Consider the following 18,725-nt stretch of genomic DNA (forward strand, 5'->3'; position numbering starts at 1 on the left):
CTCTCCCCAGAAGGGTCCCTAGTAATGTACTTCATAAACGTGATATCCTAACACCCCCCTGCCAAGTCCCTTCCTTTTCTGGGTGAGGGTGAAGAGGAGGGTGCCCTACGGCCATCGCACAGAGCCTCACCCCTGGAGTTAGGAGGTTTTAGCAACAGATGAAAAAGGCATTTACAAGAGCATCAACCCAGCCTTCTCTCTGGTTGTTCAACCCAGTGCTGCAAGCAACGTGTCTTGCTTAGCTAAGGAGATCACCGGTTTGGTGTTATTTATCAAGTCTATGGGTTGTCTCCAGCTCTGACTTGTATAACCAGCTGTTTGCTGAAGAGAAACCCCAGGGCTCCTCCTGGAGTCGCTCCAAAGGTAAAGCAGTGGAAAAGCAAGAACTGGATGGGGCAAAACACTTCGCCGCAGCAGCAGCTCAAACTGCCCTGGGCAGGGGAACCCCTGCCCAGCCAGCGCCGTTGATTAGGGCCAACAGAGAAAATGCTCAAGTTAAAAAACCCGAGTACGGTCTCTCCCCTGCACAGAATTTTTGATGAAAGAGTTGAACTTATTTTTGTAGGAATTAAAGGAATTCAATAAAAGCAGACAGCGAACAACCAGGAGCTTCTATAACCCACATCTCACTGGGAAAGGGAGGGCACCAATCCCAGTATAGAGCTATACATCTATACCAGCATAGTCCCCTCACGAGCCTCACGTTCTGGGCACGGAGCGTCACTGCTGTAGCTAATGCAATAACAACGATCAGGTAATTTTGCTGGAAGTTTCCCTACACAGAGAACTACAGCTTAGAAACAGGTCTGGAGCCGAAACGAGTATTTTCCTTACACAGACACCATTTATGTTGGCTAATGGGATCAGCAGGTTTTCGCAGACAGGCAGAGCAGCTACAAAGTCACGCTCCAAGCTCCTATTTCCACCTTGCCCACATGTACCAGACCTCCAGCCGTTAAAGCGTGCATCTCCATTCGCAGGAAAGCGATCAGTTTCCACATTAAAAAGAAGCAAGAGTGGAGAGATCTGCTCAAGCAAGAGGCAAAGAAAGGTCTTGTACCATTGCAACGTTTCTCTTTTACTTGCCCATCATCACCATGTTCCGTTTGGCATCGCGAGGACTCAAAATCCCACCCGCACCAAGGACTGAGCCTCTCTAAAGCCCAGCTCTGCCAGGCTTTCCCGCAAAGCCAGGGGCTGTGTTGTCCCACACTCTCACCTTCCTGTGCAGGATTTTCTCAGGCCAGCCTCCCGAGGACACCTCTCCCATGCCAAAAAAAAAAAAAAAAAAGCCACGTGATAGGCACGCCGATGGCTGCCGCGGAGCTGGGAGCAAGCAGGCTACGCCTGCTGCTGTAGCCCCTGCGCGGCTGGGCAGGTGTTTCCTGCCCCGAGCTCCCCTGTGTTTCCAGTGCTCCCACCTCCAGACGGCAGAGCGGCTGCGGTCCCCCTCCGGCGGCGTGCTCCCTGCCCTGCCGCTTCCCCCAGAGCATCTGGGATAACCTACCAGCCAGCTGCGATGCTCACGGGTTTCCCTTTCGGCACCTCTTGCCCTTACCTTGGCACCGGGCTACTGCAGCCTTCCCACAAGAAGGAGAGCAACGGGCTCTCGTGTATTGCAGATCTAATTGAAGCAGGGACCGTATTTTTCAAGCTAGAGCCCTCCTGTGTATTGTAAGGTAAGCAGAAAAGTGGAAAAAAGCTGTGCCTTTCTGGTGTCCCAAACATGCCACAGGGAAGAGAAGCCTGCACGTACGGGACGGGCATCCTGGCCTCTTCCAGTGCAGACATCCCCTGGAGGGAGCCCCCAGGGAAGTGGACGAAGGCGGCTTCTTCCCTGGACTCAGACCCAGACTCACAGAGCATCCAGCCGGCAAGAGGGGGACAAGCCCCTCCAAAGAGGGCAAAAAAAGCATTTGTAGGCAAAGCTTCTGCTGCCAGCACACAAAGCCTGCTGACAGCCACGTCCAAGGCACAAAGCTGAGCATTTCGAGTTGTGAGCGACTCACGGGCACGCCGCGGTCTTGGTTTCAACTCAGCAACCACCTCCTGCTGTACAAAACCACCACAGGCAAAGTCAAGGCATTTCTTTTCTAAGCAGAAGGTATCTGATCCATTGGTAACACCTTGGTTTGATTCAGCTTTAAGCTATGCAAGAACTCAAGACATCACCACCTCACTGCCAGGTTAAAGCAGTGGCAGCAGGTACTCGCTGTTGGATGGCTTTGGAAAAATAAATAAGCTGGCTTCTGCTCCAAGTAGAGATGAGGAATTTGTTTATATTTGAGAGAGCTCAAGACTGACCAAAATTCCAGCCAGCTCTAGCCAGGAGTCCCCACTCCCCCACAGAACAGGTTTATCACGGGCAGCGGCAGCAGCCTCACACGGACAACCCATCACCTCCCGCCACCAAGCCTCAGCCCTGGGTCTGCGGGTGCCCGGGCGGGGACGAGGGGGGTTGTTACCACGGCCTCTGCGGCTGAGGCTGTGCGAAGTGCAACACCTGCTCAACAGCCGGAGGTTTGTCCGTCAGGAAGCAGCGTCAGAGCCCCCACTCCTTAATTCTTGGCCATTACTCAACAGCTCGGCTCCCTTCTGCAGCCTCGGTGGTGAGCCAGAGGCGAGAGGAAGCTCCGCTGCCACCGACGCGCCTCAGCCACGGACAGTAAAACAATGTCTGCTGCAGACTGAAGCCACGATGAACAACATCAACCTCCGAAAGCATTCGTATACCTTCAAAATTCCAGTAAACGGTCACAATTTTATTAACAGGACAATAATTTGATAAGGTCTGGGTCAGGGACTTGAGGAGCACAGATGTGGAACGAGTTACTTGGCTGACAGTGGTCAGGAAGGGCTTTATTGCATAGTTGTTGGCAAAAGGAGAGACACCGAGCGGTGCACGTACGTAAAGTGGCAGTGTCGCCAATCCTAGAGCCAGGATCCGGGCCTGAGTCGGGTGCGGGGCCGAGGAGAGGAGCAGGGAACAGCACACGCATCCACGTAAACGTCCCGGGCGCGGGGCTCTCCAGTAGGACATCCTCAGCCACCTAAGACACTGCTGATTAAGGAAGAGGTCAGTTGTGCAATATCTAACACGATCAGAGTTTACTGGGAAGTGCAGTAAAGGCGGGGCAATAACTTAGGACTCAGCCTTTGCGATTTTAATTACATGCTCAAGGGAAATGAAGGAGAAGAAATCCTTAGGCATATATCTGAAAAAGGGATCACGACGAGAATACAACTGTTAACTCCTTCTGCCTCCTCCTCGGGGTTCTCCTGGCAAGGCAGCGTCAGAGTAATTAAATACATTCACAGAAGATTAATCAAAATAAGCTTCTTCCCAATCAGAAACTGGGCCCAATTCTAAGGAGATGCGGTCTGCTGGGGGTTTTGGTTTTGTGGTTTTTTTTCCTTCTTTCAGCAAAACATCCTCAGCTAGCCATTTTCCCCCCCCCCCCCATTTTGACTTTACAAGGTTCTTATTTTTACCAACTGGTTAATTGGGAATACACCACCCCTGAGTTACAACTTTATCTTTCTGCCACCGCCTGAATGCCGCGTGCAAAATCATCCTTCTCCTTCAAAACTTCTGAAGGTACAGACCTTGTCTTTTCCTCCCCACGTTAGTAACAAGAGTTCAAATAAAATAAGAAGAGGAGATGTAATTCTATAGCATTTTGCTTTTACTCCTTCATGGAATCTTTCCAATGCAACTTCACAAAAGCAACGTAAATAAAGTCTTTTTTTTTCTTCTAAAAAGAAGATTATGTTCCACAGATTATGTAGTGCAATTGGTTATCTGGTAGAAAAAAAATTATCTTCTTCAGCTCCATGGAAGGAAACGCTGAAAACAGTTCCGTGGTCTCAATAAAAATAGGAAAGTATATCCAGGATCTTCTATAAAGTTTCTTTTGTGTTGAACACACAATACCTACTAGTCTGCCTTTAATTGAAGAGTATAGAATCTGGGTCCTGGTTAGCCAGCTGTGCAATGTGCTTTAATACATCCTTTTTGGTAATGATCCCGAGCAGCTTCCTGAAAAAGGAAAACACATTTTTAGTGCATCAACACCCACAGAAGGTATCCTTGCTCTCGCATAGCTTCACGTCGGGCAACTTTAACTGAAGTGCCTTTTTGGATCACAGCGCTGTCACAAAGTGTGGCGCTCACAAGCCCCAACAGAAGCTCTATCAGTATTTTACACTGAAAAAGGTAAGGAGGTTATAACCAAAAGACAAATATTAATAATTAAACACCCACCTTCTCCGAAAAGATCAACCTGAATGTCTAGTGCTGCATTTTAAGTCCTAGTACTCCCAGTAGCTATGCTTTCAAAAAGGTGCTGAAAGGCATGCCAGGAACTAGGGAATTGGGCAGAGCGTCTGCTGGGGAGCGATGCTGAGCAACGCAGCTGTCTGCCAGGAGCTGAAAAGATCGGCTGGTCCAAATGCACCACGGCGGGGAACAGGGAGAGAATTCCTGCTGGTGCCACGCTTCAGGGAACAGATCGCTCCGTTTCTATCTTTGCCCTCATTCCTTCCCACCTCACCAAACACGCTGTTTCTGACCGACACCAAAGCAAATTCAAGTGGTTACGTGATACACACGGCCAGATTTGAGAGGAGGCCGTGAGCCCTTTGCATCGGTTTTAGAGACCCATCACCCTATGGAGCTGTGTCTTCACCTTACAGGCTTTACGTTACTGCTTCAACAGAAAGAGGCTCAGGGGTTTCACAATTGCTTTTTTCCAGATAACAATTGCTCCAGCTGATGCTCAGTGCTCTACACATCAGAGGCCTTTGTTCACTCGAAGGAGAGGAGGTTTTGACTCAGGTCTACGGGCAATCCTGGGTCTCCAGGGCTCTGCCCGCAGCGTTCTTACCCGTTGTGAGTAACCAGGCACTGGCGCAATCCCAGCTTGCGGAATATGTCCACGACGATTTCCATAGGTGTTTGGTCTGTCACTGTGAAAGGACTGAGGTCCAGGATGCTCCTGAGTTTCAGCATAGAGGGGGAGCTTGGAGGCAGCGGAGGAGAGTGGTCGGTGAAATAAATAACTGAAGTGCTCACAATCCCATCCTGCTTCTTCCGGGCATTTTCTGGAAGAAGAAATATTTGATTAAGTATCATCCCTCCTTTCCTTTTCCAAACTGAGGAGCATACCCTTTTCTCTCCTCTGCCCACATTGGGATGGTCTGAAAACTCCATTCCTTCCCTTCACCTGCGCTGTTTCTCAAGGCACCCGAGGAGGGTGTGATATGTTTCCATCCTATCTTCTAATAACTACGTCATAACCTCTAAGGTCTCCAAAGTTTCGCCCCAAGGGTGAGATCAGCACACGCTTTGCCTAACGTTAAGGCTGCCACGCATCTCCGCATTTTGCTCTGGCCATGTAAAGATCTCCAGAACCTGCATTTAACTTCCCAGTTTTAAGAGGAAGTAGATAAAATGCTTCGTACTTTTATCAGTCACCGATTTGGGTCCCATGCAGAGTAGTTAAAGAAGTATTTTTAAGCACTTAACCTGCTGGCTCAGGCTCCATGCCCGTGACTAGGGTCAAGAACAGAAAACAAGTTAAGTGCTTGCCATCAGTCAGATATTTACACTGGTGCATTACCCAAATTGCCCGTGTAGCAGGAGTGTATCTGCCACATTGCAGCTTCGATTTGATATTTACATTCCAAGACCCATTGGGAAGGGGCTAGCCTGGCAGCCCAAACACCAGTCTGGATATTCGGAGCTGGCCATCAAAAGCTAAATCCCGTCCTGTGGCACACAACAGTGCATCACTGTGCGTATCCTGGGGAAAAGACTACTCTTAACGAGTCCCTGGAGATTCAGAATAACACAAATGCAAGAATTCATGGTCATATCACAAAGCAGCCTTACAGAGGAAGGCAACACGCATAATTATCATATGATAGTGCACTTTTTTCTGTATTTCATTCCATCTTGTCACAAGCATTTGGCCAGACACTTATCAGGAGAACGAGAGCAATATTCACGTGCTCCAAAAGACTGTATTGCACATCCTAAAACTGACACTGAAAACTTACCTTAAAAGAGAGAGGGAACACACGGGCTTGATTCATAGCTGCAGGCAACTTAATGATAAAAACTACTCTAGCTCTGCCGTGGGACAAAGCTAGCTCAGGACCAAGCCTTCACCCATACAGAAAGTCATCAAGCTTGAGCTAAGACAGTGCCTTCGACCACGTGCTGGAGAACAACACCGCAGAGCTCACGCGTCTTCAATCCTCCATGATCACGCTGTTCCCACAACCACTTTCTGCTTTTGTCCGAGGTAACTGCCACCCCCCTCCCAGCCAGCGTGCTCTCACCCGCTCCCTTGCACCAGCATCCATGTGCCCCCCCCCAGAGAGCCAGAAGAGGGGACTAACCTGCAGGAGCTAACCGAGCAGGGAGGGGAGATGTGTTTTCGGTTGGATCAGTTCTCCCATCCAGCTCGCCACGGGGCTTGCACGAACTCTGCTGGGTGCCAGCGTAAGGAACTGCGTGAGCAACTCCAGCTCAGCCACGCTCAGCGCAGACGCCTGGAGTCTGAGCTACAGCTGGACACAAACCGTATGGGCTCAAACTTGCATGAGAGTGCGGGGCTTGGTACCCTTATGCAGTCTTCACTCCAGTGCAGGCACAATTTTTAAGGACTTACATATGCCCGTGTACCCCTCAACCCTAACACACAGATTGCTCCTGCTTCATCAAGAGAAGACATACTGTCTCACCCAAGCCAGCAAGAGACAACATGACCAGAACTTCCACTCGGGTCTCATGCTGGGAAACAGCACTTGCAGGTTTCTAAGAAAGTGGAGAGCAAGAGGAACCTAAATGTGCCCTAAATTGTGATATGACAATGTTGTTCCCAAAGGAGCTCAACTCACATCACAGATGGAAACTGCATCTGAGTGATGCCAGGACAGTTTTTACCAAGTCCTGCCAGCACCGCACACCACCTGCCTCACAACCACCAACGCACAAGTGAAACGAGTGAAAGACCAGGCTGGCTTTCAGTGGTGAAGAGAGATGGAAGACTTTAACATCGGTATCGGTATTTATAGGTTTGACAGCACCACCTCAGAAGTGACCCAATATTCAGTACATGGACTAACCAGACTTTCTTCCTTAATGAAATAAAATAAGGTTTGAGACATTAACAGTTAAGAAAGCTTTCCACGTCCAGTCATCCACAAAGTCGGGAAGCCTTAGTTCTTGCTGGCAAGAATTCTCATGCTTCACAACCGTGCCCTAAGGTTTACGAATTCAGCAGAGCCATACCAGTTGCACCGGGCAAGCCACGCTGTCCTTCGCACTCAATGCATGCAGACCCCATGCTGCTTGGGGATGGAGATGCAGGCGCCAGTAAGCACAGCCACCATCACTACCGGGTGTTTAAACTCATCAAGTAAACTACAGCTGGTGCCATTTAAGGCCTCTGACAGAACAATTTACCTATGCAGTATCTTGCCTCTTACCAATTGAAATGATGAGGTCTCTCCTGAGGACAAATCCAACAAGCCGTTGGGACTCCCGTGACACCACCACTGGATAGCCACTGTACGTGGTTTCATTGATGACGGTCTCAACATCTTCTACGGTCATGCTGTCCTGAGTGATGACAGTCAGAGGAGGATCGTTCCTCCGTGGCCTCATTACATCCATCGCAAGCGTCTTGTGTGAGAACTCTTCCTTGGCTTCCAAGAAAGGGTATCCGTTGAGGCGAATATGGGCATCGTAAATGCCTTCCCGCCCAATGGCATCAGCCACCCACTTGCTGGTCATGGCTGCTGCCATCAGAGGAACGATATATTCCAGTCCACCAGTGAGCTCAAACATAATGACCACTAGTGACACAGTCATTCGGGTCACCCCACCTGCAAACAGAACACAGGAAGACAGATGACATGAACAGGCAATTCTGGGGGTTTCCAGGCAGGAGAGCTGTTCTGAGGTTTGCTACAGCTGTCCTCTGCCAACGCATCTAGAGAAGGTCTTGTATCAGCAAGGGGTTGTACTGTTGGACTCCTACATCACATTCAGCATTGCAGTGGAAGCCAAACACAAGCAGAACGCAGTACTGAAACCATCCGTCCCTTCCAGAATATCGTGCCATGGGCTGGCTTATAAGGGTTTGCTACAGTCTTTCCCCTGAACTCCGAAGCAACCTTAAAAGACGGCTAATTTTCTCTCGTGTTACTTAGCTAGCTGCAAAATAGTCTGGCCATGCCACAGAAGGGCCTTATACACACCTCCATAGGCAGATTCACGAAATGCGACCTCTGACAGGCTGTACGCAAAAGGCAAGTGTCATCCTGGCATCCTCCGGTTACTAGCATTAATTCCCCTCATAGCAAGGGCTTCAGACAACTTACCTTTCAAGTTTGCTGGCTTTCAGCCAGACATTTTGACTACTGTTCATTACACTTTTGTAGGTTTTCAACACTAAAACAGTTGAGTCATTTCAAGAGAAAACAGATGGGTCTTCTTAAATATTGACATAATTTTTTTATAACAGCCTTTTGTCTCAGCATATTTTAATTATGCTTTTGAGATTCAAGTCCCAAAGCTACTCCCAAATATTTCAGAGGAGTTTTGCTCCAATAACCATCTCCTAAAGGGGCACATATCCTTTAGCACTGTCCAGTGGTAAAGAGAACAATTAATGAAGTGGAACTGTATTTATTTCTCATCAATTACATGCAAACAAGAAGGTGTATCCCCTTTAAAAAGACCAACGATGGGTTTTGGTAGCATGCTTTTATTGTTCCTGAAATGAGAGTTTCTCCTGATACAGTAAGTAGTCCCTGAAGAGTTAAACACATTATTCCGTGGAGGAGAGGATTGGGAATTACAGTGAAAGTGAAGTTCAGTCACGTGCACTCAATTTCTCCAATTCAGCCAAGCGGAAGAAGTGTTACCAAAAAACAGAGCGCTTGAAAGAAGAGTTGCATCATAAGATTTAAGGCCAGAACGGGAAGTAAAAAGAATTAAGACGCCACAGGAAAATCTAAAGTCCCTGGCCAGTCTCATGTGTTCTAGCTGCCTATTCAGGAGGCTCCCCACTGAAACCTGTCACGTCCAACGATAGGTTAGTGCTGGCAAAAGAATGCAAACAGGATGAGAAACACGTTGCATATTCTACTACAAAGTTTCCTGTTCTTGAGATGAAGCCAGCTTCTACGGGCTGCGAGAACAGCAGCAGCATTTCACTAGTACGCTTCTTCACACGGCCAACCAAGACCCAAAACGCAGCTTGGGCTTCAAAGGACATCTTGCTTACCTAGACACGCTGCAGCCCCAACCATTGCATAGAGGCCAGGAGTGATGCAGTCAGCTCCTTGACTGCACCAGCCGCTGAAGATGGCCCAGTCGTGGTGGTAATAGGCCAGCTGCTCCACGGCTACCCCGAGCAATCTGCCCACTATAGCACCCACCGCCATGCTGGGGATGAAGAGACCCGAAGGGACCTGTGAAAACACGCACCGGTAAACGCGCCACTTCTCAGACATTTCAAAGACTAGTGACGGAAGTTCGAAACAGGACTGAATTAGAGGTTACGCTGAAGTTAAAATTGGCAAGGATGCCTTGGCTCTATCACCTCTGCCCTTCCTGCACCCTCATGCTCTAGAGTCTCTGGCAACAGAGTTTGCATTTACTCCTTTCTGAGCAGGAGCAGCCGCCACACGAGAGGTTACTGTGAAACAGAACAAGCTTTTTTCAAAAGCTTACTTCCCAAGAGAATGTGACAAAGCTTCACCCGCACACTGCTAACACCCCCCGTGCCTTTCCAACCACACGAGTACGTGTTTATTGCAGGCACGGGATTTTCCCACACTGCTGGCTTCACGTACTGGGAGTGGAATAATACTTCTTCCCTGGCAGAAATTCAAACTCCACTGTGAACGTAAGGGTGCCTGGAATTAGCGCACGCAGCACAAGTGACACCCAGCAAAGCCACCGCCGGCAAGTTTCACCTCTGCACTTCAACTGTTCCAGGACTCCGAAAGCTCCTGTTCTTCAAAGTCAGAGAATCTCCCCCCTTTTCCTTTACACATTTGTCATACAGCTTTCTCACACGTCATACATCTTTCTCACAGACTTGATGATTGCCCTCGAATGTCAGCGACCACCTCACGGCAACAATGATATCCAGACCTCTGTGGTGGTCCTTCCCAGACCTTTCTGGACGAGACCTCTGTGGTGGGGTCACCTTTCTGGACGGACCACTCGAGGACTGGGGGGCAGGGGGAGATGCTCAGCTCCACCTGCTGAACCCCACTGCAGGAAAGCTCAGACCTAGGCAGTATACCCACAGCTCGGGAGGCTGCCACCAAACAAGTTCAAAACCATCTGACCAAGGAACAGCTATGATAAGTAAGCATTTACAAATTAAGATACCAATTGCTTTGCAATTAGCTATTGCATACATATTGCATATCTATCAAAAAGGCTTAAGGCAGGACAATCTAGAAGCATTCTGCGTCTGGGAAACGGGACATGAAGCCCTGAGACACCAGCTTCAGTGACTGCATCTGGTGCCCACACTCATGCTAAAAGGTTTCTACTGCCCTCAGTTATGAGCAGCAGAACTAATAATTGGAGTCTATCACCTTGCCCCCTTCTTAACAGAGCTCGGGGAGGAAAACGCGTCTGTTTATTGAGCAAATAAAACTCTAAGATGTGGGGTTCCTGCAGAGGACGAGAAGAACGTGAGCTCCTTTACAGGCAACTCTCACCTTCATGCCGAAGGTGAAGATCGTGATGAAGACTTTCATTATAAGGGCTAAAGCCAGCTGCCACATGGCGGTGTAAACTCCTGGGCCAGCAGCTCGGTCTGGCAGGTCATCCCCTTTGGTGCTGTTGAAATCGTTCACATACTCGCAGAGCTTGGAAGAGTCCAAAATCCCACAGTCGTTGAAGAGCTCAGAAATCAGCTCGCTGGTGCTCATTCTGGTGTACTCGTTGGGGAAGGCCAGAACGGCTGTGATTGCAGTCACTACAAACACCTCCAGCACAGGGTATTTACCAAGCTTGGTCGTCTTGCGCCGCCTGCACCAGGCAATGTTGCTGCGAATGAAGAAAGCTCCCCAAAGCCCACCAAATATTCCCAAAAGGATGAATGGCACAAGCTCCAGAAGGTGCCATGGCATGTGAAACTCCACGTAGAAGAGAACCAGGCGGCTGTTCCCAAAAGGGTTGATGGAGCGCAGGGTAAACGCAGCGACCAGAGCAGCGAAGAAGGAGCGCCACAGTGTCTTGAGAGGAAAGTAGTAACTGACCTAAAAAGGAAAAACAAAGCATATTCAGTCACTTTAACACTTGTCACTACACCGATCGCTGCCCAGTAACAAAATCACCACTGCATGAAGTAAAAGCAAGGACTGAGATCGATGTGCACTGGCTACATACCCTCCTCTCCAGCCAAGCACCCCAGGCTTTACTTTAAGCTCCCGTTCAATGAGGATTGCAATGACCAGGATGGGTCCTGGCCTGCATACCTCCAATGCAGCAAGTGCCCTCTACGATCCCTGAAGTGGAGGCGACTTACTCGGATAACAAAAGCTGTTACAAATCAGCTATGAGCTGAATCCGGAGAACTATTTGCCTTGCATGCTCTGCAAAGTCCAGAAGTGCCAAACAACAGTGCTTGCTATAGCTGCCACCACAACTATTGCTCAGCTGAGCAAAACCATCCCATTCCTCCTCTGAGCTAAGCCCTGAAGCAAGCAGCGGTGATCCATTTCACGTCTGGATCAAGAACAAGGATTAGAAGTTCCTTGGGAAGAAAAGGGGTTTGATAAGCCAGACAAGTTTGTTCCCAGGTACCCTGGGACAGAGTTGTCAGGAGAGAGTGGGGACATACGGAAAACATGACAGAGGCTGTGGCTGTGAGCAGTCAGTGTTGCTGAGCACGGACAGACCGGGGGAAACCAACAGGTTTATTGCAAAGCTACGGATAGACATCATCCAAAATAAACTATCCAGTATTCGTAAGAATTACCTGAAACCCCAATAAGCTTTTAGGTTGCTTGGCCTTGTAAATACACCACCAATCAGTATTCAACAGGGTCTCCTTTCCACACCCAAGCAGTTATGAGTGGACTGTATTTTTAAACCAGCAGGGTCAGTTCTTGCAATAAAACAGCTCGCCAAGAGCTAATAGAAAATGCTGATGTTACCTCTTCCAGACTAAAGAGCACTCCTCCGATCGGTGCACCAAAAGCTACAGACACACCAGCAGCTGCAGCTGCTGATAAAACCTAAGAGAGAAACCAAAAGACAGTCAGACGTTTTCAGCCCCCCTGCAAACCCTCCCCCTTTTTTTGTTTGTCTTTACTTAAATTTGTACAATTTTTATCTCTGTTTTGCATCACTATAAGTGATATTTATATCACTTATAGTAAGTGCACAGTAAACCAGGGTCTGACCTGTTTTAAAGACAGCAGGGAAAAGATGGAGTGAGCCAATTCCCTAGGGAGAAAGGCTGCAAGTAGCTACAAAAACATCGGTGTTAGCATTTCAGCAGTCGCACACCCGAATCAGTAGAAGTGGCGTCGCTGGCAATTACCTTTTTCGGTCTCAGCTGATTTCGTGCTATGCTTTCACCTTAGATAAAGCTTCAGTAGAACAGAACAGCAGTAATTTCACCTCCCAGAACACACTGACTTTTGCCATGTTTGCCTGTCTCATATTCACACCATTTCTCAGAAGAGGGTAACACAGTATAACTAGAGGTGCTGTGGGGCCACCCAAAACCCTGCCGGCCCACTGGGTAGACTGTCGGTTTTGGTTTAGCAGAAGGTGAATTGGCCAATGTGATACTACGCATCTCACATTAACCGTTCTCCAGTGACTTGTCCAGAGAAAAGCCTTACAGCACTGTGAGGAAACACTCATGAGCTTCACGTTAGATGTCAGCTCGGTTCCTACACCATGGCCATCGCTGTGTCCCTGAAAGCAAAGCCCTTCGTTTTACTCCTTAGGCCAAGTCCAGGTCCCTCAAACAGTCCCAACATAGTTTATGGAGTTGCATGGCAAACAAACAAGTGTTGCAGAACTGGGCCCGCAGCAGGTTAGTGCCAGTGAACGCTCCCATCACAAATGAGATGACGACCTGCGCTGGGGAGATGCCGTGGTGTCACTTCCTAACCGAGATGGCTTTTGCTCCAACTAGGTGTTGCGCTGAGGCACACCGAGAACATGCCAAAACAGAACAATTTACATTCAGCGCGAAGCGCCAGACCCACCGGTCTCCCCAGACTACCGCGGCAGTTTGACACCACCGGTGTCTCTCCGTACCTCTCTGCGCTTCGCTTCGTTCTTCCTGTATTTGGTGAAGAGATGACACAAGATGTTTCCACAGCAGCAGGCGACGTGCACCAGGGGCCCCTCTTTGCCCAGGCTCAGCCCAGAGGACACCGCCAGCACTAAGGTGATGGTTTTGATGATCAGCGTCCACTTGCCCAGGTAGCCTCTAATGATGAAACCACTTAAGATAGTTTTGATCTGGAAGTCAAGCACACAAAGCTCTACAGGCTTTCATTCAAGCCCTGGTCAGAGCTCCTGTTTTACTAGGCGCTCCCAATCCTGCCCTCAACTTTCCCCTACAGCTTTCAGAGTCCCGTCCCCCCCCCAGCTATCAAAAGTAACGTAGAGTCACTAAAATTATCCCTCCCTGCAAAGGCAGAAACAGCCGTTTGAGTCCTTCCTTCAGGGCCACTAGCCCTGCTGAAGAAGAATCTGAGGGTAGCTTTTGTAGCCCTGTCTTACACAAACGGTGTGCTTTTGTTCATACTTCCTGCAGTAAATGCCAAAACATTTTAGTTTTTAAAGGGATTGCAGGGAGACTTAAGTACTTAAGACATGTTTCAGGAATAGTTTGGAAAAAAACCCATATATTAAGCCACCATCTAAACTGCAAGATATTATTATTCCATAGCAGGCACGCGTAATCTTTGGATGGAGGATCCCTACCCCACCTTAAAAAAAAACCCAACCCACTTTCATTCTCACTCACCTCTGGGATCCCTGAGCCACAGGCATAAGGAGCAAACCCTTTCACAAGTAACACAGCAAGAAGGGAGAATAACAAGGCCCAGATAACGTACATGAAGTAGTTGAGAATATATGCAAAAGCCCCCTGAAATGCAGAGAAAGTTACCCAAATTAGATCATTTCAACCGAGACCACATCAGACCTGCGCACTGAAGCAAGCACACAGAAATAGCTGGTAATCTCACATACAGTTATTGGCCAAGAATGAAGAGAACTGCAGTAAGCCTGAGGTTTCAAGGACAAGTTACATTTGCTGGGTTACGGGGATATGAACCAATCGTATCTCCAAAGGCTGCTATATAAAATAGCGAAAAAGGTGCACAAGTAGCTTGGTGCTGGGATAAGCGTTGTCCCAGTCGAGTGGGCTGCTCCACTGGAGAGAGCTGCCAGGAACACAAGACTTGAGCTCGTCTGGCCTTCCTCTAAAAGGTTCACGGGCAAAATATCCTCCAAGCAGCAAGCCTCAGACACATGACTAAAACCCTGCACTTGTAAATGCGTCAATGTTCTCCTTCCTGCCATCCCCGCCGAGGACAACGCATAAGTAACTTGGTTGAGTTTATTTACACCCTTGGAAGACCCCAACGATGAATGTTAAACCACCGAACCACCTAGAGCTTGCACTTCTGGCACATACATCCAGATCACTAGCAAGGGACGATACAGGCGGGGGAAATGGGACATTCGGCAGCAAAACCAGTTGTAGGCACACGTCACCTCCCCATGGCCAAGGATCAGCTGGGACCAGCTCTTCCACTCGGGACACTTGTCTCTGTCCGTAAAGGTCGTGTTGGATTTCCAGCAACAGTGCTCATGGTTAAACCAGAAGCCTGCTAAACACACTCCTTCTTTCAAATCTGTCATCCAGTGGGCAGAAATGTCTATCAGACCCGCTAAGGAACCTAGTTTAAAGAAAAAAAAAAAGAAAAAAAAAGAAAATTTAATAATCGCCTTATGCAGACTCAAATATCTGAAGGTCACTGTCTGCCCTACTAATTTTTGACTCACCTACCAACAAATAGAGCAGTACTGATATTTTTGCCTACAATTAACTTTTATTCTATAGAGAGCTAAATGGGAAGATTTGCTTAAGTATATATATTGAAAAGAGTAGGTCAGGAAACAAAGCATGCCTAATAATATTTCAAAGGCTGACCATCGCAAACCGCGTTCAAACCCACCCTACATCACTAGAAATTAATTCTTCTCAATTACGCTGAAAGAGCGCTTATTAAATATAGCACAGCAAGTAGTCTGAGAGGCAGAGAGGGACGTATTGCATTTCTGGAGGACGCAGACAAAACGTGTCACCAGTCTCCGGCACAAGAGCTGGAATCCAGGAGCTACACTAACAACACTAAGGCTGTGACAGGAATAACTTCGAATTTGGAGAAAACATTTCCAATCCCAATTTAAAAAAAAAAAAAAGGAGGGGAAATTACAACTGTGCCAAGTGAAAAAAGCAAGCAGAGAGCCAGTACAGAAAGTAATTCAGATTTTCAGATTTTAAAAGAGGAATCTTCAAGCAATTTCTTATTTTTCTGTTAAGAATAACTCCTACAATCCCCAAAGATAAATGCTGCAATCAGCTCTATTCTCAACTAAAATGCCACATCAACACAGAGGCCAGGAACGGAGACCTCTGATCCATATGAGCAAGTGCTAGCACAAGCTCCAGAGGTAGCAATAAACATTTAGCAAATCTTCCAGTTAATGAAAAACTGGCTAGCAGCTTTCCCATGTAAATATTAACAGAAGATTTAATTTCATTCCTCATGATGAATGCTTAGCTGCTTTCTATCGGGAAGATCTGTATCCAACCGATTTATTTCTGCTGCCCTGGGTCCAAAGTTTGCTTCTGAAGTCATTTAAAAGGTCTCAGCCAGTCAACCTCTGAAAGAAGCCTGACTTCCCAAGAAACACTTCTCACTTTTTATATCTAAGTGGGGGGGGGAAGAAAATCTTGCTAGCAGTCCTTGGCATTAACCTCTCCAGCGTCAATGAAGAGCGTTCAAAGACGATGTGCACCATGACACTCTCCTCTGACCCAGCACTTTGATCAGCTCTGCTTTGATGAATTTTTTTTTCTTTATTTCAGAGCTCTGTACCAGCAGCAGATCCAGAGCCGTGTCCAGGACAGCTTTCAGTCTCAGTTTTGTATCTGGGTATTTACACAAACACGGCCTCAAAGCACTTAAAAATAATTCTCCATAAACTGCAAAGCAGCGGCAGAGCCGTCAATGTCAGTGCAGCCCCTTGCACAGCCTTTCCAGGGACAAAAATCTCCTGCTCCAGCGATCTGCCAGGGTTTGCGGGAGGAATCGATCCTGATGCTGCAGTGCAGAACCAGGACTTAGTTTTAAATTGAGGTTTGCTCTTACCTGCCAACAACCCAATGAGAAGCATCAACAACCAGCCAGAAAAGGCATCGCTCACGCTGTGTATCAGTGCCCATGTGGACTCTTTACTTCTACTGGTGATCTAGAAAAGTTTTTTCAAGAAGAAACAACAATCTGTTAAGACACTGATCTACTTTGGTGTAAAGGCTCTAAAAACTACATGGTGATGCTGTTAGTGGAAGATAGCCCCTAACATTCAAAACAACAGTTATCATGACATTCTGCTTCGAGGGGCGAGAGAAAAAGCATCAGGCAGTGTCTGCTCTTACAGCTGGAACAGTAAATGCAGCTCTGGTTAGGAGATGTACAAGAACAGATCAAGGATATTTCCATTTTTCCCAGCAAAAAATAAAGTATTCAAGTAACGCTTTCCTCCTAGATGTCTTCTGCATAAAAACAAGACAAAATTCATCCCTTAATCTTTTAAAGCCACTACTTGTTAGTAATAGCAAGTTACCAATATCCTGATGCCACAAGCAAATCTGGACACTGAAGAAACCGTTCAAGCACTTTGCCCCCAGCAATTTATCAATACCACCTCGTGGGTATTGATGCCCACCAACTGTGAGAGCAAACAGAAGCTGTCACCAGCGTTCCACAGTCTCCAGCTACTGCCTCAGCATCTGTAGTACAAACGAGATGTTGCTTTGAGCAGGGGAGACTCTGCCAAGCGCTGCTCAGCCAGACACGAGGGGGGTCGCAGGTTTAATACCAAACGCAGAGGAACGGTCAGGCTGGGAACCAGGCTGTGCCGGTGGCACTGGGAAGCAGGACTCAGACCCGTCCAAGACGCCCCAGGAGGGTGAACTCCTCAGAGGCTCTGGCCCCGGTCTGTCTGCGTCTGGCAGGGACGGCTGAAGCCTGTCAGTCTCACTGCTCTTGACAGGCGGACAAAAGGGTGACAGAACAGCTATTGTGTGCCCTGATTACCCCCGGCCGCCTCTCCCAAGGGAAGCATTCCAGTACACCACTATTCTTCCCAGATAAAAAGGCACATTGATGCAAATAACTAATACTCACTAAATGAGGAATAAATAAAGTAAGAATCCTTTCTGCCTGAATGAGCGTCGTTTGGTTTTTTCCTCTGGATTTTTGTCTTTCAAATGCCGCACTGATCATGAGTAGAACTGCTAGTGAATCAAGGCAGGGGTTGGGGTGGGTGCCAAAACTATTTCCTTTATATTTCTTTCCATTGGACCAACCCTACACCTCTTTGGCCAGCAGTAACTTCTGCCCTGACCCGATTTCAACTTCTTCCGATAAAGACAGAAGCGTTCTTTTTATACAACCATCTCTCTGCAGATAGGAAATAGATAGCCCTGTTGCACGCTGATGGGCATCACCTTTGTATCCATACATCTGTGCGTGGGGGCATACATGTGAGAAGTCTTTTGGGTTTGTACTCTTACCACACTCTTACCACAGATGGGAACAGTTTTTTGGGCAGGGGGTAGTGGGGGCATGGAGCCCCTTAATTGGGTCTGTGCTTGCTCAAGTTTGGGCATTATACTGTATTGTATGTAGTCACACACTGAGCAGCGACTGTGTTCAGTTTGTGCACTGTTATTAAGACACAAGTTGTTTTGTGAAGCTCAGGGAAAAAAAAAATTTAAAGAAGATTTTGGCAAGCAAACAGAGAAGTTGAGTTCAGTCATCACCCTACGAGAGTTCTGCCAGCAAGGGTTTCTCGTGAATCAGGAGCATGCTGGGGACATTGGTACTTTATTTAAAGCATCCCTTGCTTTCTAAGCAGATTCCTTTAATTGCAGAGAGCACTGAAGTCCTGGGAATGAATTCTGAAAGAATTGCACTTCGTTTTCTCAAACACACAGCACAAAAAAATTCCAATAGAAAGAGTAACATTCACAAGCGCAACTGCGTGAGCAGAAAAACAGCCTGTGTCTTTATCAATAAATGGGATCACGGGTGCTTAAAATCTTCCATTATAAACCATGCAATAGCATTGTAATTGTTCCAAATAATGCATGTACCTTCCATGAGTAGGACTGCAGGTTTTACTACGCTTCAGTCTCAAGCAAGTTTAACATGGCATAAGACAATGTGCCATTAATGCATTTAAGATGTGTATCAGAAATCCACTAAAGCTTTTTAAATAAATAAAAGCCTTCAGAAGAGAAGTAGCAACTGATAAACTGCAACACGTTCAATTTAGCGTTCCTTTTCCTCAAATTAAAGATCCTGCCGAGAGGCTCACAGTTCCCACCCTAAGGGCAATCCCTCCATCCTAG

At 47.6% G+C, this 18,725-nt stretch overlaps 1 protein-coding gene across 10 annotated transcripts in view; it reads right to left on the bottom strand.

Moving 5' to 3' along the window:
* Nucleotides 1-2,728: 2,728 nt before the first annotated feature.
* LOC143164656 (H(+)/Cl(-) exchange transporter 5) overlaps nt 2,729-18,725 on the bottom strand; it is a 43,678-nt gene continuing 27,681 nt past the window's right edge. For all 10 annotated transcript variants that reach the window (XM_076347536.1, XM_076347537.1, XM_076347535.1 and 7 more), the window contains 10 exons: nt 16,459-16,558; nt 14,795-14,979; nt 14,040-14,162; nt 13,322-13,528; nt 12,202-12,282; nt 10,759-11,301; nt 9,303-9,489; nt 7,498-7,896; nt 4,887-5,103; nt 2,729-4,039 (listed from right to left, as the gene is read on the bottom strand). In XM_076347536.1, the coding sequence (XP_076203651.1) occupies nt 3,949-4,039; nt 4,887-5,103; nt 7,498-7,896; nt 9,303-9,489; nt 10,759-11,301; nt 12,202-12,282; nt 13,322-13,528; nt 14,040-14,162; nt 14,795-14,979; nt 16,459-16,558 (2,133 nt within the window). In that variant the 3' untranslated portion in view covers nt 2,729-3,948. The remainder of the gene's footprint in view (nt 4,040-4,886; nt 5,104-7,497; nt 7,897-9,302; nt 9,490-10,758; nt 11,302-12,201; nt 12,283-13,321; nt 13,529-14,039; nt 14,163-14,794; nt 14,980-16,458; nt 16,559-18,725) is intronic.

This window comes from Aptenodytes patagonicus, chromosome 9 (genome assembly GCF_965638725.1).
Source record: "Aptenodytes patagonicus chromosome 9, bAptPat1.pri.cur, whole genome shotgun sequence".
Taxonomy (NCBI): Eukaryota; Metazoa; Chordata; class Aves; order Sphenisciformes; family Spheniscidae; genus Aptenodytes; species Aptenodytes patagonicus.